The sequence below is a fragment of the Babylonia areolata genome, chromosome 16 (assembly GCF_041734735.1).
Source record: "Babylonia areolata isolate BAREFJ2019XMU chromosome 16, ASM4173473v1, whole genome shotgun sequence".
NCBI lineage: Eukaryota > Metazoa > Mollusca > Gastropoda > Neogastropoda > Buccinidae > Babylonia > Babylonia areolata.
Window position 1 is genome coordinate 14,435,843 of NC_134891.1, and position 25,854 is coordinate 14,461,696.

The following is a 25,854-nucleotide window of genomic DNA, read 5'->3' on the forward strand; positions in this document are numbered from 1 at the left end:
CGTCTTCTGCATGTGTATATATACAAAGGGGGTTCAGGCACGAGCAGATCTGCATGCATGTTGACCTGGGAGATCGGAAAAATCTCCACCCTTTACCCACCAGGTGCCGTGATCAATTCCAACGTGAAGTAAGTGCTGTTGTGTGGTACTGAGTGATGGAAGATGAAAAAGACTACACTCAACAAAGTGCCGATATTCATGAACAGTTGTCTAAAAAGAATCCTCAAGATCCACTCCTCGAGGGAGTGTGGGGGGTGGGGTTCATTTCCTTGTCATGGTCGGGAGGCTTAGTGGCCAGTGATCGAGCAAGCTAGGTTGGTGGGGACATCAGTATTTCTGAAGGTTTATTGCTTTCTATGACTTCTTTGACAACCTACATTTCCATTTTAGCTGACTAGGCTGAATACGTGGTTGTTTTGTACTGATGCCCCTGGTAGGGCTTCACTTGCTGAACAGGTCGTGAGTGAGGCCCAAACTAAAAGTGACCCATTGTCCGTTTTGCTGTTTTGAGTTGGATCTTAACTATTAATCGTATATCCCTCCCGAAACCTGGAAGAGGACAAGCTGGCTTTTCCTTGACCCTGTCCCCTAAGTTGGACTCCATGGTGGGTAGGTAAGGGAGGAATGAATCTTATTATTGTTAAACACGACTTCCAAATCAATAATCCCCCCCAAAAGTTGCAAAGTTGAGGAGACCAGGAACAGAAAATGACTCTGACTCTTGCTTTGGAGGTTCGGGGGTGCTGATGCTGACAAGCCTTTTCGGCTCTCAGCCCTTTTGAGATCCAGAAAGGGTTTCAGGGTCTGCCTGGTACCCTTAAGTCCATTAGACAATTGAGAAATGGCTCCTTTCCCATGGAGTGCTCGTCAACGAAACAGTCACAACTTCTGCTGTAAGCTTCGTGACAGATTCGTGGATCAGGCGGTGAAGGTCTCCACTCAGAAAGGGCTGAACTGCTCCAAGGGAGCCATTCGTTGGCCTGATCTGAAGGGCGTCTCTGAGGCTGAGATTCAAAAGGAGCTTTGTTACAGGGTGTCACTGACGTTTACAGAGTCATGGTATGCAAGGGGTCAGAGTTCTGACCAACACCTATCTCCTCACCTTCTGTTGCCCTAACGTTTCAAAGGATATCAAGTCGACTACCTGCAGGTGAGCGTGCCTCTGTACGTGCCATCCCCTCTTCGGTGCTTCAAGTGCCAGAAATTAGGGCACGTGCGGGATTGCTGTAAGGAGGAAGAAGCGTGTTGCACCTGCTCAAAGACGGTTGACCAGGGCGAGTGTGACGGTCCAGCCCGGTCAAGGCAGGAAAGTCGTTGGCCTCGGGTGGATGCGCTATATCCACCCCTTCCCATCCTGCACGGTAGTCTTCAGAGGCTGCTGGGCAGGGGGGAAACCTCTGGCGGAGGCATAGTATCCGCCAACCCTCCCCCCCTCCCTCCACCTTCTCGTCCCTCTTCTCGTCAGGTGGCCCCTCAGGCTGGCGGGAGTGCTCAGAAGCCTCCTCCCCCTAAAAAAAAACAAAACAAAAAAACATAAAACAAACAAACAACAACAACAACAACAACAACAAGAGGAGGGAAAGCCTGCAGGATCGGCGAGGTCGAGGAGAGCGCAGGTGGTGGAAGTTCTGGCTCGGCCAGAGAAATTTTATGAACGGTTCAGAGATTAGCACAGCTAATCATTTTTCAGTCTAAACTGACAGTGGGCCATCGCAGATGGAGGAGCACGAGGTAGAGATGGACTGAGTGCTTAGAAGCTGCTGCAGTTTTATCTTTACTTTTTATACCTATAGTCCAATGAAACATCCGTGGTTTTAATGCAACGTTTCAAGAACTCCAGTTGCTTTGTCAATTTAAAAAAAAACAACTTTCAGTGCTGGCTTTGCAGGAAACTCTGCAGAGAGATGGCAAGCGTTTAACTCGGTCAGGTTTTAATTCAATTTGTAAATCCGCTCAACCTAAACAAGGATTGACGGGAGGCGTCGCTGTCTTTTTACACATTTTTTTTCTTCTACCTTTTCTTTCTTCAGTACTGTTTCCTTAAACACACTTTTACAGGCAGTGGCAGCAAGAGTCACGCTACATGAAATAACCACTATCTGTTTAATTTATCTTCCTCCTCCTGTTCCTGTTCTGATGCAGGACCTCATAAACTTTAACCAGCTTCCACATTTTTTGCTGTTGGGCGATTTCAGTGGCCACCCCCACTCTGGGGTAGTAGGTGACATCAGCCGGAGGTCTTCTCCTTGAAAACATTCTTTTAGACATGGACGTATGTTGTCTAAACAAGTCATCTACTTATCTTCACCTTTCTTCTGGGAAGCTCTAATATCTAGATCTGTTGGTGAGCGATCCAGGTCTACAATTGGAAAGATGTTAACGTTGTGATAGCCTTGAGATGATTTAGTGGTCGGCGAGGCTCTAAGCACCATAATTTGATTCAGTTTGATGTAGATCCACTGGCCACACAAGAGTCACCAACAACAACAATATGGAAGAAGACACAACTGTCAGTTGAAAGGAATTGGAAGAAGAAACTGAGGATGGTTCAGGCAAACACAACGAAAATAATCGTCAAGCATCACCAGCCAGGCCCAGACTTGGAACCATTAAAGGAAGAAGGGGGGGCACAAGGGTAAAAGGTCTATTGGTAGGCGTATTGCCTCGGCACGTTTTGGTGTTTTACCCCAGTTTGAAAACCCAACAATGATAGAATTTCCAGGAAAAAGCAAAGGAGATAATCGGTTTCAACGCTACGATTCAATCAGCTTTCACAGAAAAAAAAAATCAAATTTTGTTTTGAATAAAGAACAGACACTGGCATCGAAACTTAGGGTTTTTCAGTTTTTGTTTTTCATCAGGAATCACACGTGAGCGATGAATGTTTAGCCTCTTGTTTGTTTTTTGTTTGATTGATGTTGCTCTGTTGTGCATTTATGATCGGTTTTGGGGAAAGTTAGATGTTGGAAAATGTTTTCTGTGAAAAAATAAATATGGGTAATAAGACGTCATTGTAAAAGGTTTATTGTGGTGATAGTTTCCCTGTATTTCCAGCCTTTTTATTTCTTGCTGGATGTGGATCTTTTGCGTCTTCTTTCCACTTGTTTCACTGCTTTCTTTCTTTATCAGTCAGGGATGGAACAGAACAGGACAGAAACAGACAAACAACTTACATTGACACTGTGCGGAAACATGGTTAGGGAGCTCTGGAACTTAATTTCCAGGGAGTGGAGGGGAGAGGGTGGGGAAGGGATCACCGACTTATGGTTGTGATGTCTGCAGTGTGCAACAGATGTTTTTGCGGACTGCGTTGTGTTCTCTGTTGTTGATCCGTCAGCGCTTTGCCCAGCTTGAAGGCGTGTGAGCAACGGTATGTTCAGTTGAAAGATGATGGCAGTTTTTGAGGATTATCGCTGTTTTCCTTGTTATACAGAGGGATTTCAGAAGTGGACCTTGCTTTTGTGATTTGTGGCCGAGTGAAAGAGGAGAGTGGGGGTTGTCATCATCATGGTGTGTCTTGGGCTGAGTGGCCTGGCGGAGCCCATCCCTCTCCAGGTCGTTGGTCACAGCCGAGGTCACCCAATACCTGGGTGGTCGCCTTGACCCCGGACACAATGAGGAAGTGAAAAGAAGAGTCCAAAACGCCATTGGCCCATTCAAAGACCTGCTAACCACAGTGAAGGAACGCAAGCTCCGCTGGTATGGACACGTCACACGATCAGACGGTCTAGCCAAGACCATCCTGCAGGGTACCGTACAAGGAAGGAGGAAGAGAGGCAGACAGAGAAAGCGGTGGGAGGACAACATCAAAGAGTGGACGGGCCTGCCATTTGCCACAACTCAAAGGGCCGCTGAGGACCGAGGCAGGTGGCGCGAGCTGACCAGGCAGTCATCCATGGTGCCCGAACGACCCACCCACGGGTCAAGGGATAGATGAAGATGAAGATGAAGAAAGAGGAGAGGGGGAGGGGCTAGAAAGCACAGGAGGCCTTTTGAAAAAACCCCTCGTACACCCCTCAACTTCGCCCCCCCTCGCCTCCCACACCACACACGCATATATATATATATATATATATATATATATATATATATATATATATATATATATATATATATATATATGTGTGTGTGTGTGTGTGTGTGTGTGTGTGTGTATTATAACACTGAAAGATTTGGAAAGTGGCAACGACACCACACACCCATGGATCTGTTTCAATCCGCCAGCCCAAAGCCGTCCCTCACTCGGCTGGCACTCATGTTGTTAAACACCTTCCTGTGCGCTAAAGACCATCTTGTGAAAAGACAACTGTACTTGTGCTGCTTACTTGTGCTGCTTGCCAGTTGCTGACAAACAGGAGGAAGAGAAAAACAGGAAAGAACCGCACCTGTGCATGAAGATTGCAAGAACCTCGTACACGCGCACAAAGTCAGTGCTTTATTATCGGCTTGCGATAGACTGAATACTTGCATACATGCTTGTACACGTGCTTGCATACACCAGTGAACTCCATGTGAAAGAACGCTTTTATTTACACACGATTCTGCACGCGCGTCACTGCTTCGGAAAAAAAAAGGGGGGGGGGAGGTAAAAACTGGGACAGGCTTTTGTATCACGTCTCAACCAGCAAATGTCAACAATGTGCGAGTGCAGAGATGATCGAGTGCTTGTTTTCTTGCCCGTCATTCAAGACTACGAGTGTCCGTTTTTGGCTCTGTTACTGTTAGTCTGCCGCAGTCTCTTTCTCTGTCCGAATCCTTTGGTGACAATATCTGAGTGACTTTTTTTTTTTCAACGTCCACATACTTTTCTTGTGAAATTAACTGTCACATACGTACGCAAACACATATACACACTGATATATATATATATACACAAACGCGCACACCTACGCCACGTGCGCGTACACACACACACACACACACACACACACACACACACACACACACACACACACACACACACACACACACACACACATACACACACCCGTAACGCATGCACGCACCCACACATACCAGCACAAATAGGCGCACCAATACAGTCACACGCTTGCAGGTAATACAATAGCTTTGTTTACCACTTCAGGCTTTTTCGCGTGGGTCTGGAGGCAGGTGGGAGGGGAGGAAATGGAGGGAAAGGGGTACGTGGGGGTGAGACAGTGCAAAAATGAAGAGCCAGCTTGACCATCTGACCGTCATGTGAGTGTGTGTGTGTTCGCCTGTGTGGTTGGCTGGAGGAGGCGGTGGCATTATTGGTTTGTCAGTGAGGACTGATTGCAGCTGGCATACACGCAGTCAACCTTTTCTGCAGTCTACAGGTCCAAAAGGAGAAAGAATAGGGCGAGGATCATGGGTGGACGTGGCTGAGGGTGGGGACAGAGGAATTTGGACAGAAGGGGATCGGAGCCTGGTACAAACCGCCTTTGGTTTCTATTTATTTTTGACGATTACGTCAGTAGCATGCACGTTTGTGCTTAACACACACGCACACACTCACACACACCCACACCCAAACGCACACACAAACGCACACACACAGAACGTGTTGTGTAACTCTCAAATACTCCCACGCAAAAGATATGCAGCCGACATTATATACGCACACAGGCGGTTACAGATTTTTTCTCTTTCATCCTTCTCTCTCGCACGCACACACGCACGCACGCACACATATTATAGACACACCACAAGCAGTTCAATTATCACCACATAGCGATTACGTACTTTCTGAAAATAGCCATCTGCATGTGGAATACACAGAACAGCCAGAAGTGCAAAAGTGGGTACAGACACATTGTTTACGTTGAAGACGGCAGTAAAACCGATGCATACTTCTCTCCGTCTGTTTGCCTGTATGTCGGTGTCTAGCTCTTTCTGACTTCCCCCACCCTCTCCCTCGCTCACACTTACGTTCAGTGCTTCACACACGTACGTATGCGTGCACAACACAGTGCAAGTACAGACAGGCAGACGCGCGCGCGCACACACACACACACACACACACACACACAGCATTGACACATTGACGTCATCAGCCAAGAAATATCTTTCCATTCTAAAGTCCAAACAAACAAGCTGATCTATAGGTGTAACAAATAGCTCTCACAGATGGGCCGTAGGCCAGGCACGAAGGCTGTTGGAGGGTGGGAGAAAGGGGCTGTTTACAACTCACTTTGCCACACAGCAACCGCAAAAGCGGCGGACGCGGTGTGCGCGTGACAATGTGAATGTTGTGTGTGCGTGTGTGTATGACAGAAAAGGAGAAAATTGCCTATCAGCACGTGGGCGAATGGGATTGGCGACTTGTTCACAAGAACTCCTTTGTTTTGCACTTTACTGGGTTTGTGTGTGTGCGTGTGTGTGTGCGCGCGCGCACCCGAGCGTTCGCGTGTGCTCGTGTGTGTTCGTGTGTGTGTGTGTGTGTGATACATTTAACTTAAGTACTGATCTATAAAGTGATTACTGGCCTGGATGGGAATGATGAACCTTTTTCCAGTCATCAGTTAGACGTGCTCACAACAAAAATTGTTCCAGTGTTCCATATGTTCTTCCCTAAATCCTATCAGGATTGGATGACAGTGTGGAGGAATAATGACAAAATGTGTTTTGCCCTCACAGCTCAAAACTCTAGCAATCGGGGTACATGATTGTTTCTGTCCGATTCTTACATTGATCCAGTTGATTTTTCTTTCTCAAGCAGGATGAGTCAGCAGACGGTGTACAGGTGTACGACTATGAGACTCCATGCAGACCTACATTTGTTCATTGTGTTCAGTGACTCAGACAGAACACACACACACACATATATGTATGTGTGTGTGTAGTATGTTCTTCCACAAAGAAAAGATGTACAGATAATAGTTTTTAATACTGAATTAAAACTGCACAATAGAAATGATCTATTTCTGTCCATACCTTGCCAGTTACATTTACAGGTAACTTGTTTGAGTCATGTAGAGCAAATATCATATATATGATTAATGCTAATAATACCCATATTTTCTTTTCCAATAGTTTTTGCTGAAGAAATTCTGGAATCATAAAAACTAGTATCTTGTACATTGCCAGTTCATTTACGTGTTGACTGATTTTCTGTAGCATTATTTGAATTTCAATACCACCAGGGTCTTAAGCAGTGATGACAATGACATGTTTTATTAAATTATTATGCACAAGGATAAATGGAAAGAAACAATCTTGAAATTGAAAACATTGTTGAATGTGTGCAGACCATGAAGAAGAAGTATTTTGTGTTACGCTCCACAAGCAGCAGTGGACCTGCACGACTCGAGTACCATGACTCTGAAAAAAAGTACAATGCAGGCCTGCCGCCAAAACGGGTCATTCACCTCCATACTTGTTTTAATATCAACCGCAAGTCTGACAGTCGTCACAAGTATGCCATTGCCCTCTACACCAAAGAAGAGTGCTTTTCTGTGGTCTGTGAGGATGAGAAGGAGCAGGAGAGATGGCTCACTCTCATGCTGGAATACCAGAATGAGTTTGTCAGTGAAGGGGACAGGGGGCGTGAGCACTATGGTGAGCTTTTGTTGTGTGTGCTTTAGTTTGTGTGTAAGACATTAGACAGAGACTAATGTATGTCCATGATTAGATTATACATTTTGCATAAAGGGAAAGCAAGAGATATTTAGAGAGAAAGAAAAGAAATTGTGATGCAGTGAGATTACTTGTTTTGCTCGGTTCCACACCAGTCCATAATCATTGTAATGATCCATGCTTTTAATCAACTATTTACTATTATCATTGTTACTATCAATACTTGTATATTAATATAGTGCCTGTCTTCAGTCAGAGGCCAAACTATTAAATGTTTTACAAACTCAGTATGACTGTGCTTTACAGATTCAGTCATTTGCACAGGAGGATGCCAACTTGGGTAGAGCCGACAGACAACTGCCTACAGGCGCTCATCATTTGTTTCCTATGTCATTCGGTCAGGCTTCAGTCATGCACACATGTACAAGTATATTAGAGTGGAGTTTTCTTTAGAATTTGCCAGGGACAACCCTTTTGTTGCTGTAGGTTCATTAATGTGTGCTAAGTGCATGCTGCATACATGACCTCAGTTTATAATCTCACCCAAATGACCAGCATCTAGACTACCACTCTGGTGTTGTTGAAGGGGAGAAAATACTGGCAAGAGTGGGATTCAGTCCAGTGCAGTCAGATTCTGTCCCTTTGGCAGACGCATTACCAAAAGCCTTTAAGGCCATCACTCCACAACAGAACACAGATCTATATTTTATCACACTACCTTCATTCACTGTACTTGCCATTGATCATGCTGTGAATACCATCACTGGAGTGATGTTTTGGTCAGCTAAGTGTAAATGCTCAAAGTCACTATCAGAGATGATATTCCTCTTTTTTGTATGTGGCCCCAGTTGCATGCAAAATCACAGAGCACATTGTTTCAGCTTTCCTTTCCTTTTCTTTTTTGTTGTTGCCATTTTTCATTTTTGAAGCACTGTATTTGTATCTTTCTTCATTGGCCAGAAAAAAAAGAGTAAAAATAGAAGAAAGAGAAAGAAAGAACCCCCACCCACCCACATGTACAGAGATGATATTCCTTCATTCATTTTAAAGATGATAAGTTGACAAGGCAATGGATTTAAAAGCAACCAGAATGACATAAGCACTGTATCAGTGTGTGGTTGCTTTTAGTCAGACTTTTTAGAACTAAGGAATAACTGTCACTCCTAAAGTGGTTGGTGTAAATACCAAATAAGAGTTTTGGCACATGTTTGTCTATTGAGATAGTGTTCTGAATAAGAGTACAGTTCAGTTCAGTTCAGTTCAGTTACTGAAAGAGGCATCACTGTATTTTTGGACGAATTGATACTCGATACCACATCCGCTAAGCAGATGCTTGATCAGCAGCGTAACCCAATGCGCTTAGTCATGGCTTGAAGGAAAATAAAATGAAATAAGATAAATAAATAATGAAATAGTAAGGAAATAAAATTGATACATTGAAATGGAAATTTAAAGAATGTTTTTTGTTGGGTTTTTTAAGATAAATAAGTGAAAGAAAGTAAATGACAGGGAAACAATTAATATGAATAATAGTGTTTAATTTAATGATAAAAAAAACAACAAATGTTATAAACACACACACACACACACACACACACACACACACACACACACAGAGCAGATAAACAACAAATATGCAGTCAGTTTCACAGATATGAAAATACAAACAAATCTACACAGGCCCAGCACCACACATATGAGTCTAGTATCACCAGGAAAAGTCATCAGTGAGGAGCGGCTGACCTTGACAGTATCCAGTTGTTTACTTCGGTAACCCAGTTCTTGCTGTATGATTGAGGTCAGCACAGACATTTTATTCAGCTGAAACAGGCAGCTGTTAAAGTTTTATAGCTGTGCTTTTATTGGACTTGGAATGCACAGAATCTGGTAAGCATTCAGTGGCTTCACACACACACACACACACACATACACACACACACACCTACACACACACACACCTACACACACACACACACACACACACATGTACACAAGCTTGCATGCGTGCGCACACACAAACACACACACACACACACACACACACACACATATGCATACATGCACAGTATCAGTATCAGTAGCTCAAGGAGGTGTCACTGCGTTCGGACAAATCCATATACGCTACACCACATCTGCCAAGCAGATGCCTGACCAGCAGCGTAACCCAACATGCTTAGTCAGGCCTTGAGAAAGAAAAAAAATAAGAAAAAAAAGAAGAAGAAAAAAATCAAAAAAAATCATGCAACTGTAAAACCAGAAGACAAGACCTCTCCCTCACACATGATACATACACATATCTGCAAAGCAAGATTGCAGGACCTCTCGCACTCACACACCCTCCCCCTACCCCCCCCCCCCCCCACCACCAATACACACACACACAATACATACACATGCATGCCTATTATATATAATATTATAATATGCACACTTGCGCATGTGCACTCCTCCCATACACACATGCAAGTGTGCTCACACACACACATTGTTCTACATTGATCTGTTGCTAAATCCATTGAACCGTTTTTCTTTGGTTATCAGCCACATCTCAATTTTTTTTTCAGCCTGTTCAAATGAATGAGTGAAGAAACAATAGTATTTGAATATGATATAACTAATAGTTTAATTTCAAAGAAAATATTGTTAAAAAGGGGGTTGGGGACAAAACCAAACTGAAATGATAACCTTCAAGGGCGCTCAGCTTCTTCCTTGGTCCATCACAAGGGATAGCCATGACAGCACAACAGCGGAGTGGTTGAAACATTGGACTTTGAATCTTAGCGTCCTAGGTTCAAGTCCCAGTCATGGTGACTAATGGGTAAAGAGTGGAGATTTTTCTAATCTCCCAGGTCAACAGATGTGCAGACCTGCTGTTGTTTGAACCCTCTTCATGTGTATATGCAGACAGAAGATCAAATACGCTTGTTTAAGAAATCCAAGTCAGCATCCGGTGAGTTAATGAAATGAGAATATACCCGGCATGCATGTCCCTCCTCACCCCTTCGGTTTCCATCAAACATAGATTTCCTTTGTCAGCACCTTCCCAAGCTGAGAAGCTGATCCCTTCAGAGAATGAATTTTCTTTTGCCCATCTTATTATTATAGTTCAGTTCTATTCCCAACCTGAAATGAAGCCATTTTTTGTCACATCCACAGTGCCTTTTTATTCTCATTGGAAGATACCTGATACTGTGATAGGACTGAGGTGCATTTGACAGTGAGATTTACTGCAGCAGACTTCACTTCTTCTGCACTTTTCTTGGCAGTGTTGGTAATCAGCTTCCATTTTTTCTGATTATATTTTAAAACTTTTTCTCCAAGCCACCCCTTCTACCCCCACCCCCTACACCCATATCTTTTTCTCTCTCCCATTTATCATCCCACCTTAAGTCTCTCCATATCTCAGAAGGAAAAAAAAAAGTGTTAAATGATTTGTTGTTAATACTGTTAAATCAGCTGCAGCAGTCACTGCCAATTGTGCCCTTTTGCAGAGCAGTGATGAGTCCTCTGGCTCATAAGACTTTATAATATATGTGTGTGCAGAGATCAGGTTGGGTTCAATAGACAATAGGTCATATGACCGGAAGAACATAAAATCAATAGGTCATTTTGAAAATCAATAGGTCAAATATCACTTCTGTGTGTCTTTCTAAAAACTCGGTTAATGCAAAAGTGGGAACGCCAATTCTTCTCGCCGAAGCTCGCGAAAGGCAGCGATAAAGATTCGTTTCGGATTTCGTTTCGTCACGGATCCGTATTTTAATAAACCAGTTTATAGTCATTTCCTGTAGGAGCAGACGACAAAGCGATCGCGATCGTTAAAGAGAGAGAGAGAGAGAGAGAGAGATGGTTACTTTGGTTGACCGACTGGTCATAAAAACAATAAGTCATGTGACCTGGCAACTTGAAAAACAATAGGTCATTTCAAAATTAAATGCGTCAATGACCGATGACCGATGTCGAACCTGATCCCTGTGTGTGTGTGTGTGTGTGTTGAGAGAGAGAGAGGGAGAGATGGCACTGAACAGTGACAAGGGAATGAGCACTGCTAAGTACTCAGAATGATGCCTTTGCTGTCTGACAAAAGGGCAGTTTGCCTCTTTGATTGTATGGTGCCTAAATGCGCTGTTGACACAGATATATATAGAAGTTACATTCTTCTGCAGAATGTGATATTGGTGCTAAATATATGTAATTCTGCACTCCTGTTGGCAGACTTTGTATGGCAAGTGACAGTTCAGCCCAAAGGACTTGGTCAGACGATGAATATACGTGGTCCTTATCGACTGTGCATGAGCGGGTTTAATCTCTACCTCTTCAAGGTCAACATGGACAAGCCTCAGTATGTCTTCCAGGTGAGTGGTTGATGAAGGGGGAAGTGCCAGTTGTGGTGAGAGAAAGGGAGAGAGAGACTCAGAGAGAGAGGTGAATGTGGTTTAAGAATGATTTTATATAATTAATTCTATAATTAAAACAGGCATGGGCAGTTTTCTTAACATGTTCAGTGCCTGAAAGTGTAAGACATCAGCTGATATCCTGCATAAAGTGTTGCCATGGTGCCTATGAGACACCCACTGATGTTCCACATATGTGATTTCTCCTTTGGAGTTTGATTCATTGAACATAAAATATTTAGACTTTGAATGGTTAGTTTGTTGCGTCTGGATTATAAAGATACTATTTGAATGAGCATATGTCAGGTAGAAGTCCCTTCTCAATGATGATTTGCTAACGGGACCATGTGGAACACGTGTAAAGTGTAGAAAGGTGGTTGCATCATACAAAAAAGACATTGGAAATCTTGTCCAGTAAAGAAAGTGGTCCCAGTCAGTGGAAGCTGTGCAAATGATTATTGATAGCAGTAATGATAGAGATGGATCTCTCATGTCTGAAGATTTGTCTATGTCTGATGATAAACAAGATGGTGAATGATTATGACAGTGACAAAACTGACAGCCCATTTGATGCTGATTCAGTCTGTTTATCCAGATAATCAGGCAGCGTTTTTGAGCAGATGACTATGACTGAGCATATGCAGAGACTGAGAGAGTGTTAAAAGAGGGGGGGGGGGGGGAGAGGGAGAGGAGTGATGTAAGATGATAGGTCAGTCAGAGGATGTGGAAGTGGGCGTGGTTATTGGACATCAGTGGATTGTTCTTTCACTGCATACTGCTGGAAACAGACAACTGCCAGTAATCCACGATTTTCATGAAAGACAGTGTTGAAAGTGCACTGGATGTGAAACACATGCTTTTGATTTTAATGCTTTTTGTCACTGAATCAGATGATTGACTTGTTTGTAGAGAAGGCAAACTGGATGTACAGTAGACAGCCCACGAGCAACCTGGAGGGAGAGAGTGTCATCAGAGAACTTTGCTCTGTAACTGGGGAAAGTTCTTTGCTGTCAGAAAGCGTCAAAAAGCTTGATTGCTTAATTTCTGAGAACATGATTGACTAATGTTGACAGTACCCACATTTGTCATTGTTGGGACAGTTATTCACTTACATGTCTGCACAAGTTGTAATTTGTTTTCATAAACTTATAGCCTGTTATAATTTCTTCTTCAGGTGTAATCTGACAATAAGGATTCAGCTTCCAGCAGTATTTTGTATGTTTTCTTTTTGGATGGCATTCTGTGGAGGTCGAAATAGACTTGTTGCACAAAAATTATTTTCACTTTCAAATACCAGAACAGTTCTCTCTGTGTCTGGAACTGATTGAGAAAAAAAAGAAAGAAAAAAAGATTTATACTGTACTTTCATTTTCCTTCACAAAAAAATTTACTTTCTTTCTGTACCGCCGATACTTTTTGTACTAGAATTTAAAAAAAAAAAAAAAGAAGAAAAAAAAAAAATATATATATTTTTTTCTTTTTCTTTTATATATATATAAATGTATGTATGTTTATATTACCCCCAAATCTTCAATAATCCTTGGCAAAGGGAGAGCACTTTTTAAAATTTTTTTTTATTTTTACAAAATTCTCTGGCACTGAGCAGGTATATATCTATATTATAGTGTGTGTGTGTGTGTGTGTGTGTGTGTGTGATAGTTGTGTTCGATTATGACCATCAGAACAGCAGAGGAGGTAACTGCTGTCCCGACTATCTGGGCTAGAAATTGATTATACTGGGGAGTGTCTTGCCCAAGTTACATCCCCACTCAGCCAAGAGGGTTTTAGGACAGTCGGCGTTGGGATGGTTCCCAAAGGCCAACTAGCCCCCTGGCCTAGGCTGCAGCACTATATATATGTGTGTGTGTGTGTGTTTGTGTGTGCATGCGTGTGTGTGTGCATGCCTACACATGTGCAGCATCAAAATGAATTTGGAACGAAAATCTTCAGGATTATGTGGTAGGTATAGACTAGGTGAAAATGAGTTTAGATATGATTATTGAAAATGAAGTTTTTCAGCAATACCTAAAACTGCAAAGAAATGGTGATACAATCAATGAAAAGTTCATTCCTGACAGTCCTTGCCTCAAAGAACATGATATTAATATTTTGTTTGTAAAGTAATATGATATTAATATTTTGTTTGTAAAGTAGTGTAGAGTTTTGTTTCTTTTCCTTTTCATGTATCACTAGAGGTTTTTAAGGTTTTTTGTTGTGTTATTTTTATGGGTAATGGGGAGGGAGTTTATTTTTTATTTTTTTTAACAAACTAAAAAAATAAAAGCAATGTTTTGTGTTGTTGCAGCTTCAGACTGTGAGGTCAGTGGGTCACGATGACAACACATTTAAGATGATAGTGGGGAAGATCGCCCCCACTGGTGAAGGGGAGCTGGTCATGCACTCTGATGATAATGTCATTGTCAAGAACATCCATGAGACCGTCCTTAGGTAAGTCTCTTATTCATTCAGGGTTTAGGTTTGGTTCATGACACCATGGGTCATTTGATCTGTTCAGCAGAAAATCAATGGGTCATTTTCAAAATTAATGGGTGAAGAAAAACAACCCTTTATTCCTGCCCTCACACGACCCCCATCCCCCTTCAGGTCACCTGATTGTAAAATTTTGAATTTGTACTTTGTCCATCACACTCGTCAGTTTTTGTGTGTGTGTGTGTGTGTGGGGGGGGGGGGGGGGGGGGGGGGGGGGAATGTCTCTATATATTATGTCTCTATATATTATGTGTGTTTGTGAAGGAATGAAGAGACTTTGTGCTAATATTTGCTGTGTCATGATGAACATGGAAAATGCAACATAGTCATTGCTAAAATTTATTCTCCAATGCTGAAACACTGACTCATTCTGACTTTTGAGTATTAAATGTTTTCATTATTGTCCAGTGAATACAAAAGATAAAGTATTTATATAAACAAATGCAAAGAAGTTAATTTGAAGGACAGATCTGCACTGTCACTCTCACTTGATTAGAAAAGTATATTTGTTTCTGGAAAAAAAAATCTCCACAGTTGAAAAATGTCTCTAAAATTTCTCAAAGTAACATGTCGGGATAATGTGTGGACCTGTTTAATTCTGTTCCTGTGAATACACAGGGAAAAGATCAAATGCATTTTAAAGGCAATGTTTTCTATGTCATAACAGTAAAATACAGAATTTTCTTACCTTCCACAAGAGCTTGAGTGGTGGTCTGGATGCTAGTCATCTGGATGAGACGATAAACCGAGGTCTCGTGTGCAGCATGCACTTAGCTCATGTAAAAGAACCCATGGCAACAAAAGGGTTATCTCTGGCAAAATTCATTGGAAACACAAATGCACTTGTTGGCAGGAAAAAAAAGGGTGGTTGTGGCGACATCTTCATGGGGAAAGCAGCCCAGATTTCACACAGAGAAATCAGTGGTGAGAAAAGAGTAATGCAGTACAATACAATACAATTCAATACCCAATGTACGTAAACTTGCTCTCGTACACTCTTGTATAAGATCAACAAAGAAAACACATACATTGCTACAACGCTGAAGAAATCTCTCAGATCGAGACTCTCCAGACTTGTGCAGAATTGCAGGGATTGCTACAGTTTTTTTACACTTATTCGATCTTTCTGGACATTGGACAGCTCCTTTCAGTGGCATGCACCACAATCCAGATGATGATTTCTTTCAGTGAAATGTTCTACATGTATCAAAGCCATCCTCAATTTTAATTTTAATTTTAGTTTGAATGAAGTTGAAGCTGTGACACATGCTCTCCAGTGGCTGTCATCTTTCATATGCCTGGAAATCAGCATGCCATGATTCTGACACTCAGTGAACCTCATACAAAAAATTGATAGTGGAATGGGGAGCCCAGAGTGGCATGAGGCAATGTGCAACTTTAGGATTTAAAAGCTTACATGGTCATACTGGCCTGGACATGCAGCTGTTAGGGGAAATGAGTGAGCCGACAGACTTGCTGGTAATACAGCAACATGAGAAATAGGGAATATGTTTGTGTGTGTTTATGTGTCAGGGCTCATGTGCTTTAATATGTAGTGCTGGGCCTGTGTACATTTATTTGTGCTTTCATATCAGTGAGATTGCATATTTGTTGCATATCGGTTGTGCACGTGTGTGTGTGTGTGTGCGCGGGCGTGTGCGCGCGTCCTTTGTTGCTGCTTAAAAAAAAAAAAGATTATACATTGCATTTTATTTCTTTATCTATTTACTTAATGGTTTTCTTTTTATTTTATTTTTAGAATTATTATTCATTTTGGTATGTTTATTCATTAATTTGATGACATATCACGCTATTTGTTTATGCACCCCTTTTTTCCTCAAGGCCTGACTAAGCTTGTTGAGTTAGCTGCTGGTCAGGTATCTGCTTAGCAGATGTGGTGAAGCATATATGGATTTTTCCAAACGCTGTGACGCCTCCTTGAGTAATGAACTGAACTGAACTGAACAATCTAGATCAAGTAGACTGGTGGGAAAGTAAAAGGTTAAACTGGCACTGTACTCAGCCACAGTTCACAATAGACAAGCGACGATGACTTTGTTTAACCCTTTCGCTGCGAGGAAAATAAAATTTAAGTGAAATCTAGTTGCCAGGGTTTTTTCACAAAAAACGGGTATAAATTTTCCAAAAATTCTGTGCTCTTTGTTATTGGAGAAAGACCCATAAAAGTATATATTTTCTGAAACAGTGAAAGGTAAATGAATAAAGAATACAAAACACATGCTGTTTTCCCATTTTATATATTTTTAGTGACATGCTGTTGTTTTGAAATCAGTGTTTTGTTTTTTGTCACATTTTCAGCTTGTTCATTACAAACATTAGTCAGGTAATTTGCACTAAAATATCATATTTTCTGGACAAATGGATATCTGCAAACACAAAATCATACTAGAACAACCACAACATATATATATATTTTAAGAGATAGATACACAATTCATTGTGACTTCTCCAAGTGATAAGATGGATGTGAGGCCACGCCCCCTCAGTCTCCACCCCCCCCCGCCCCCCCCCCCCCCCCCCCCCCCCTTCATCCCTTTCACACGGTCACTTGATCCAGTTCTCATCAGACCGCGTTGGCTGAGTGCCAAAAATATCGCTCACACTGGGTCCTGCTACTAATTTGGTCATGTTCTGTCATATGCTAGCATCTGTACAGCTGGCATCACTCGCTGACAGTCGCATCTTGGCCACTCTCTTGATTGCTCCCTTTGTTGACTCACTTGTGTCAAGTAAACAAAGTGAGTCTATGTTTTAACCTGGTGTTCGGTTGTCTGTGTGTGTGTGTGTGTGTGTGTGTGTCTATGTTTCTGTGTGTCCGTGGTAAATTTAACATTGACATTTTCTCTGCAAATACTTTGTCAGTTGACACCAAATTAGGCATAAAAATAGGAAAAATTCAGTTCTTTCCAGTCATCTTGTTTAAAACAATATTGCACCTCAGGGATGGGCACAAAAAAATAAAAAATGAAGCCTAATTAAATGCAAACTGCATTTACTGTTATATTTATATTTTTTGTATTCTCTAAACTTGGCACTTTGATCTGATATTCTGACACAACAACAAGAGCAGTCATTATTATCATTTTTTGTTCGAACAGGAACTTCTTTTGCTAAGCATGGAAGTTTTATATTTATTTTGCAAACGTTTTGGTGCAGATAGTAAAAAAGGGAAATTACTCTGTAATTAATGCTAGGGGACTTAATTTGCTTTAAACTGATCTTTCTCAACTTAAACATTACATTTTGAAATTATACTCAGTACATAAAAAGCTTGTGTGTTTTACTCTCAGTGTACAGGGCTTTCACTATGTTCATTCGCCCAAGTGGTCTTTTTCGGAAAATACTAAGATCAGTACGACAAGTGGACTTTTCAGATTTGTTGGCTGAGCCCTGAAGGTCATGGGCAAAAATCAGTTGCGTACACATATTTATACACATTCAAAGCGCGTGCTCATATTCTTCGCGAACGCGAACGACGCCATTTTGTTCAAGTTGTTGACCTGCCCGTTCAATCCTATATTCAATGGACAATACACGATAACATGTGATGGAAAGTTGGAGAAGGAGACCGTTAAATATTTATTCAGAGAAAGATTTGTGAACGCCTCATCACTTACTGGATTATGCCCCAAACTGCCATAAAAATATCCACAGAATCAGTTGGAATTCACAGTTAAAAATTGTAAACCATGCGAGTTAATACCCTTGAATTGATCACGATGAAACGAAAAAAAATTCCAGTCTTGACTTTTCTCAAAATGAAGTCCTTTTCACTTCTTACGACGTTTAGAAGTACTTGTACTTGGCTCTACATGTTTTAGTTTAACAAAATACTAAATTTTCATATCAACTTTAAAACTGTAAAACTAGAATGAACATAAAAGAGAAATTGAATCGACCGTGTCGTACTACATTCCCGGCGGGTGTAACTAAACTAGTACATCTATCTAGATCTAGTGAAAACGGCTTAATGTTGCAGTGTGATTGCGGTGATAGCCATTAAAAAGAATTTTTAATTGCCCTTAAAGATTTTTTGAATGCCCAAGATAGACCAGAATAATATGATTTAAACCGCGTTCTCACTGCAAATACCGCAATTGATTTATCGCCCTTTAAAAAAAAGTATGTTCAAATGTTAAATTTTATTTTTAGAACGTCAGTTAAGGAGCCATGATAGTGTAATGGATAAGGCAGTTTTTTCTCACCTGAACACGCGGGGTTCGAATCTGGTTAGGACTTTTTTTTTTTTTTTTTTTTTTTTTTTTAAACGCGAAGCTTTATAATAACAAATACAGAACACATTTTAACGATTAGGTTTTAAAAAAAAAAGTGTATCACAAGTGAGTCTTAAAGGCCTTGCCTCTCTTGTTTTCTATCAAATCGTCCTATAAATGTTCATCACTGTCTTCTCCTTCGAATTTACGCATCAATTCTATCTGAGCATCAGCTAAAGAAGCAAATCTTGGTTGATTTAGTTCATCACGATCGCATGTCTTGAGCATGGTGTCAGTCTGACATTTTGTTGAGCGAGCGAGGAGAGAAGTCAGGCAAACACTGGGACAGTGACCCAACCAAAACGTTCAAATAAAGGACTGCTTCATGACGTAGATGGGGTTTCTAGCTTTGAATAGAATCCAAAGAGATTCCCCCGGCTAAAGCTACCACTATTTTTGTCAACGAAGTGAATGCAAACCAGAGAAAAGTCAGAATATTTTGATGAGGAGTTATCTCGTCATTGTGGCAGCAAAGCATACATGCTTGCCATGACGAGTTATCTTGTCATATGGGCAGCCTAGGGGTTAAGTATAACTCACTATGTTTCCCGGTTCAGTTCAAGTTTTGATTTTTTTTCCACAGTTTTTGCTTGATGTTGAACTGCAGAGCAACAACAGTGACGATTATATTTACATTTTTCCAAGTTTGAAACTGCAATTGCGATTGTTTTGCAGGAGAATAAAGAGAAATCTGCACAAACCCCTTTAGTATAACCTATTTCATGAAAAATGATTTGGTGTCATATACTGTACCATGTCAAACTGATGCAAACTAGGCCTATCGGTTTGCTCTGCTTGGCCAAATTTCGCGCGGCTAACAGTGAAAAGACAAGCCGTCTTGCCCGGTCTGCTCTTAGCCAATCAAACGCCTCTAAAAGCTATAAGCGCTGAATCATTCGTTTGGCCAAGGCTCTCCACGCCATCTTGTCAGGTTTACGCTCTGTCTCGTTTTGTGCTTTTTTTGGCTATTAAGCGTATTCATTTGGCCTTACTTTGCTGCATGCGGCTTGTTTGTATTGTATTCTTACATTCTGTGTACTCGTTTCGACTCAGCCCCCTCGATTCATTCGTTTTTCTCTACCTCTTAAGTCGATCCTGTCTTTCCTTTCTCTGTTGGGGGTCGGATTTTCGCTGGGTGCCTAAGCGCGAGTACCATGCCTTGTATGCCATCCCACGAAGGCAGGGATCATGAGGCTGGGATTCCTCCCGAAACCTGGAGGGGGTCAGGCTGGTGTTCTCCTGACCCACTCCCGGGAGGGTCACTACCTTGTCGTGGTCAGGAGGCTTAGTGGCCAGTGATCGAGCGAGCTATGTCGGCGGGGGCATCAGTGCTTCTTGGGGTTTGGTGCTCTGATCCCAGGTCTTAATTGACAGCCTACATAGCCATCGTAGCTGTCAGGGCTGAATAAGTGGTGGTTTTGTACTGATGCCCCTGATAGGGCTTCCCATGCTGAACAGGTCGTGAGTGAGGCCCAAACTAAACGTGACCCACTGTCCCTTTCGCTGTTCTCTATTCTTCTTTTTACTGCCTCTTTTCTGTCCTCAGCTCCCCATCAAGCCGCCTTTTCCACATTCTTTTTTTTCTCTGCGGCCTTCTTTAGGCCCGCCGTGTTTGCCGTGCGGCGCGACCTGTGATGGAGGGGAATGAGATCCTGGGGATTGAGAGAGCACGCTGCTCTCAACACATCCCTTTGGCTCGGACCTCTCCTAAGACAGGCGGCACACATTGGCCCGTGTGTGTCAATCGGCTACCCCTTCGTGGGGCTGGGTCAAGACTGGCAGTTTAGTGGCTGACGAAGGTAAACCCCGTAGTGCTCGGTTCTCTGTCCCCGGGAGCTGGGCATGATCGGGGGGGAACACGTTGGAGCTGGACTGTTGGTCGTATATCCCTCCCGAAACCTGGAAGGGGTCAAGCTGGTGTTCCCTTGACCCTGGCCCCTAAGTTGGACCCCATGGTGGGTGGGTAAGGGAGGGATGAATTTACTTTTTTTTCCAACATGACTTCCAAAAAACTACACCCCCCTAACTCTGGTAAAAGACGGCGGCAGGGAACGGATGACTCAGACTCCGATTCGGAGGTCGTTGAGACCTCTGGATTTTGGCCATCGTGGCTGGTGATGGAGGGCGCTGATGACGACAAGCCGTTGTTGGCTCTCAGCCCCTTCGCTATCCAGAAGGGCTTTCAGTGCCTGGCAGGATCGCTGAAGTCCATCAAGAGGCTGAGGAGCGGAGCATTTTTAGTTCAGACGGAATCCAAAAGGCAGACACAGCTCCTTCTCAAGGCGACCACTTTCGTGGATAGGGCGGTGAAGGTTTCCCCTCACAAAGGCCTCAACTGCTCAAAGGGGGTCATCAGATGCCCGGAGTTGAAAGGTGTGTCTGAGGCCGAGATCAAGAGCGAGCTGTCCTCTCAGGGAGTGACCGAAGTGTACAGGGTGACGGTGAGGAAGGGGTCGGACAGAGTCCCGACCAACACTTTCTTCCTCACCTTCTGCTGCCCGGATGTCCCCAAGGACATTCAGGTCGGATACCTCATGGTCAGCGTAAGCTTGTATGTGCCGTCCCCCCTGAGATGCTTTAAATGTCAGAAATTCGGACACGTCAGGGACCGATGTAAGGAGGAAGAGGCGTGTGGCACCTGCTCGAAGGCGGCGCACCAGGGCGATTGCGTCAATCCAGCCCGGTGCACGAACTGCGGAGGTGGCCACCCGTCCTCATCGAAAGACTGCCCCGTCTGGAAAAAAGAGAAACAAATCCAGAAAGTCAAGACAGAAAAGAAAATTTCCTTCTTTGAGGCAAGGAAACAGGTGGAGGCTGCGTCGCCTAAGGTGTCGTATGCCTCTGTCGTCAGATCCAGGACGGTGGACGTTGCGGTCCAGACAATGTCCACAGGAACGCAGACGGACGACTTAACCGCCTCGTCGGAACCGTTGGCCTTGGGTGGAGACGCCGTGTCCACCCCTTCCCATCCTGTGCGGCAGTCCTCAGGGGCTGCTGGGCGGGAGAGAAAAGCTTCGGGCGGAGGCAGGTTGTCTTCCTCCCGCCCCACCCCACCCCCCGGCACCCCTCGCCCCGCCTCTCGTCTGCCTGGCCCTCGGGCTGGCGGAAGTGGCCGGAAACCCCCCCTACCTCCAAAACTCAAGGAGGGGAGGGTTGCGGCCTCGGCGGGATCGGGAGGGGCCGAGGTGGTGGATATTCCGACTCGGTCGGAATCCGAAAAATTTACTTCGAAAAACAAATACTCTATCCTGGCGGACCTTGAGCCACCGCAAGCACAGGAGCAGGGGGTAGCGATGGAATAGGCTGCTGCTTTATTTTTTTTAAACCTTTTTTAATGGCAGTGATCCACTGGAACATCCGGGGGTTCCACGCCAATTTTCAGGAACTCCAGCTGCTTTGTCGTGCTTTGAAACCCTCAGTGCTGGCGCTGCAGGAGACTCTGCAAAGAGATGGCAAGGTTTTATCTCTCTCTGGTTTTAACTCCGTTTTTAAACCCGCTCAACCGAAGCAAGAGGGATTGATGGGAGGTGTCGCTCTTTTTATTCGCAAGTCCCTTTTATACAGTACAGTTCTTTTAAGCACCCCTTTACAGGCGGTGGCAGTCAGTCACGCTTGAGAAAACCATCACTGTCTGCTCTCTCTATCTTCCTCCTTCCGTCCGCGTTCTGAGGCAGGACCTCATGAACCTGGTCGACCAGCTCCCACGTCCGTTTTTACTGTTGGGCGACTTCAATGGCCACTCCCCGCTCTGGGGAAGTGAGATGACATCAGCCCGAGGTCTTCTCTTGGAAAACCTTCTTTCAGACATGGACTTGTGTTGTCTTAACGACAAGTCTCCCACTTACCTGCATCTGTCCTCTGGAAAGCTCTCGTGTTTAGATCTGTCGGTCTGCGATCCATCGTTGGTCCTGGACTACGAGTGGAAAGTGCACGACGATCTGCACGGGAGTGACCACTTTCCTGTCGTCCTCCGCCCCACAGATGGAGAAGGTGACTCTCTGCCTGACCGCCTGTATTACGACAAAGCAGACTGGAGTATTTTTACCACCAAGATAAGAGCGGAGCTGCAGGAAGGAACAGTATTGAAAAGCAAGGACCCTGCTGACGCTCTGACTTGGATCGTTTTAGATTGCGCCAAAGCAGCAGTCCCATCGTCTACCTCCAAGCCTCAGGTCCCTAGAACGCCCTGGTTCAACGTGGAATGTCGGGAGGCCCGCATGTCTCGGAAGAGAGCGCAGCGACGCGTCTTTCGGAGACCGGAGACCAATAGCGTTCGAACCCATCAACAGCTGAGGGCGAAAGCCAGGTATGTTTTTAAAAAGAGCCAGAGGAAGTCATGGAGAGATTTTTGCTCTTCCTTAACCTCCAACACACCCAAGAAGAAAGTGTGGAGGGTTTTAAAAAGAATTAAGGGCAAAAACGTATGCCCGACCTTTCACCATCTTAAACTTTCAGACGCTCTGGTCACAGAGAAGAAAGCAGTTGCCAATTTGCTTGCCTCCACAATAGAAATGAACTCGAGATCTGCTAACAAATCTGCTCGCTTTCTTAAAACCAAAAACCTGTCAGAAAAAACACCATGTAACTTCTTTTCCGACAACACAGAGAATTACAGCCTTCCTTTCACAATGAACGAACTTAAATCTGCCCTTCACACCTGTACGGCTTCCTGTCCAGGAATGGACGAGGTCCATTATAAACTCCTAAAGCACCTTCCCCAGACCTGTCTGGACACCCTGCTTAAAGTTTATAACCACATCTGGGTCACAGGCTTCTTTCCACCCTCCTGGCGGAAAGCCCTCCTAATCCCGCTGCCGAAACCGGGAAAAGACCCCTCGAACCCCTCCAACTACCGCCCAATAGCACTGACCAGCTGCGTCTGCAAACTGATGGAGAAGATGGTCAACGGTAGACTGATGTGGAAACTAGAGACCGACGGCCTTCTGGCGAAAGAACAGTGCGGTTTCCGCAAGCATCGCTCTACCGTTGACCATCTGGTCCGTCTGGAAACCACTGTCAGAAATGCATTTGTGAACAAACAACATGTGGTGGCCATATTTTTCGACTTGGAGAAAGCTTACGATACCACGTGGAAATTTGGTTTTGGTGTCATATACTGTACCATGTCAAACTGATGCAAACTAGGCCTATGGTTTGCTCTGTTTGGCCAAATTTCGCGCGGCTAACAGTGAAAAGACGCCCCTCTTAGTCTGGCCCGCTCTTAGCCAATCAAACGCCTCTAACAGCTATAAGCGCTGAATCATTCCTTTGGCCAAGGCTCTCCACGCCATCTTGTCAGGTTTTCGCTCTGTCTCGTCTAACGCTTTTTTTGGCTATTAAGCGTTTTCATTTGGCCTTATTTTGTTATATGCGGCTTGCATGTGTATTGTGCTTACATTCTGTGTACTCGTTTCGACTCGGCCCCCTCGATTTCTTCGTATTTTTCTACCTCTGAGTCGATCCTGTCTTTCCTTTCTCTGTTGGAGATCGTATTGTTCGCTGGGTGCTTACGCGCGGTACCATGCCTCGTTTGCCATCCTACGAAGGCAGGGATCATGATGCTGGCAGAGATACTCGCCAAGAGACTCTCCCAGGCCCGGAGCTAATGATTTCTCCCGATAGGGACCGCGGCGATGCGTCTGCAGACGCTGATCGCGAAGGGGACGCTCGTCCCGATAAAACGGTCATGAAGGGGACCGGGGGGAAAGGGATTCGAGCGTCACCTCCCGAAGTGTCCCAGCGCGAGGCGGGTGGAAGGGGGAGTAGCACGTCCTCTCTTGGTGGTGGGAACTCGCGGCTGGGTGCGGACTCCCAAGGGGAGGCCGCCCCCCGCCGTTACCCGGGTCCCCACACGGAGACGGCCCTCAGGGGCCCCAGTGCTGTTTCCCCTCCTCCCTTCTCGGTCGACCCCCCCTCCCCCACCTCCTCCTGGGGGAGAAAAACAGTTGGTTCCGGGGGGGGACCTCCACTTAGCCCACCCCGGGCCAAGCCACCCCAGTCTCCCCACGGGAGGGGATTCTGGGCGCGTGGCAACCTGCTCTGCAGGTCTCCCCGCTATCCGGCCGGTCTCCCCTGCTGGGGGAGTCCCGCGCGTGTCAGGCGGTTCCGGGCAGTCAGACCGCCGGCCTTTCGGCCTGTCTGACACCCAAGTCGGACCTGACCTCCCTCCGACTTGGCCAGGTTTTTCCCTTCAACGAGGTCAAGGCACCAGTGACCCTTGGGGCTGGGGTCACGGGATGGCTGGTGCCCACGGGTGGTATCCCCCATTCTACCCGTACTGGGGTGCACCTATGGTGCATGCTGGGTTCCCGGGAGGACCAGGGACTAACCCCTGGTCCGCTCCCCACCGGACCCAACCCAGCACAGACCACAGAGTGACACACACAGCCCCGACAAGAGGGATTGACTCTTCGTTGGGCAGGTCGAGCTCCTCGACCAGTGTTAACACTACAGCCTCGAATCGGTCCTCTGTCAGCACGCAGGTGACCGCCACGGTCACTACGGCTTCCTTTTCAGGACCGACGGCAGCTGAGGGACCCCGCTCAGCCCGTGGGAGCCTGCTGTTCCCACCTACCCAGCCCTCGGTCCTAAAAGGAGATGAGTGGGTGTTCGTCCCCTCACAGCACTCGTGGGTCCCTCTGGCGTCCAGGGACGCTCTCTCTGAGAAGGTGTGGCACCCACCATCCCAAGCATGGTTGGACCTATGGTCCACACACTCCCCACCCTCTTCAGGTGTCAAGGACATAACAGAGGAGACCAGGGTCCCTGCTCGGGATCGTCCCAGCTCATCCCGCTGGGCTGACCACAGCCCACAGGACGCCCCCGTGGGTACATCCACTTGGGATGGCACCCAGCAGGGGATGGACTGTGAACAAGAAGGACAGCCCCTGTCTTCGGATGAGGACGAACAAGCAGATGAGCACTCTTCGCCCCCATCCCAGTGCGACAGATGGAGCCCACGCCTCCCTAGGGACCAGCCTGAACCAAACTCGGACTTTGCCGAGCTCGAACTGACCCTCCCCAATAGGGTCACACATGCTGAATCAGTCCCTCAGGCAACTTTGTCACCCTTAACCCTCCTACGGTCAGGTGACTCTAACTCCAGAACCACAAGGCGA

At 44.8% G+C, this 25,854-nt stretch overlaps 1 protein-coding gene across 6 annotated transcripts in view; it reads left to right on the forward strand.

Moving 5' to 3' along the window:
• LOC143291183 (uncharacterized) overlaps nucleotides 1–25,854 on the forward strand; it is an 88,800-nt gene that overhangs the window by 19,264 nt on the left and 43,682 nt on the right. For 3 of the 6 annotated variants that reach the window (XM_076600901.1, XM_076600902.1, XM_076600906.1), the window contains exons 2-4: nucleotides 7,230–7,539; nucleotides 11,773–11,912; nucleotides 14,257–14,399. In XM_076600901.1, coding sequence (XP_076457016.1) covers nucleotides 7,230–7,539; nucleotides 11,773–11,912; nucleotides 14,257–14,399 — 593 coding nt within the window. Of the gene's footprint in view, nucleotides 1–6,213; nucleotides 6,341–6,466; nucleotides 6,640–7,229; nucleotides 7,540–11,772; nucleotides 11,913–14,256; nucleotides 14,400–25,854 lie in introns of those variants that run through there. The other 3 variants (XM_076600904.1, XM_076600905.1, XM_076600907.1) reach the window with 3 other exon arrangements.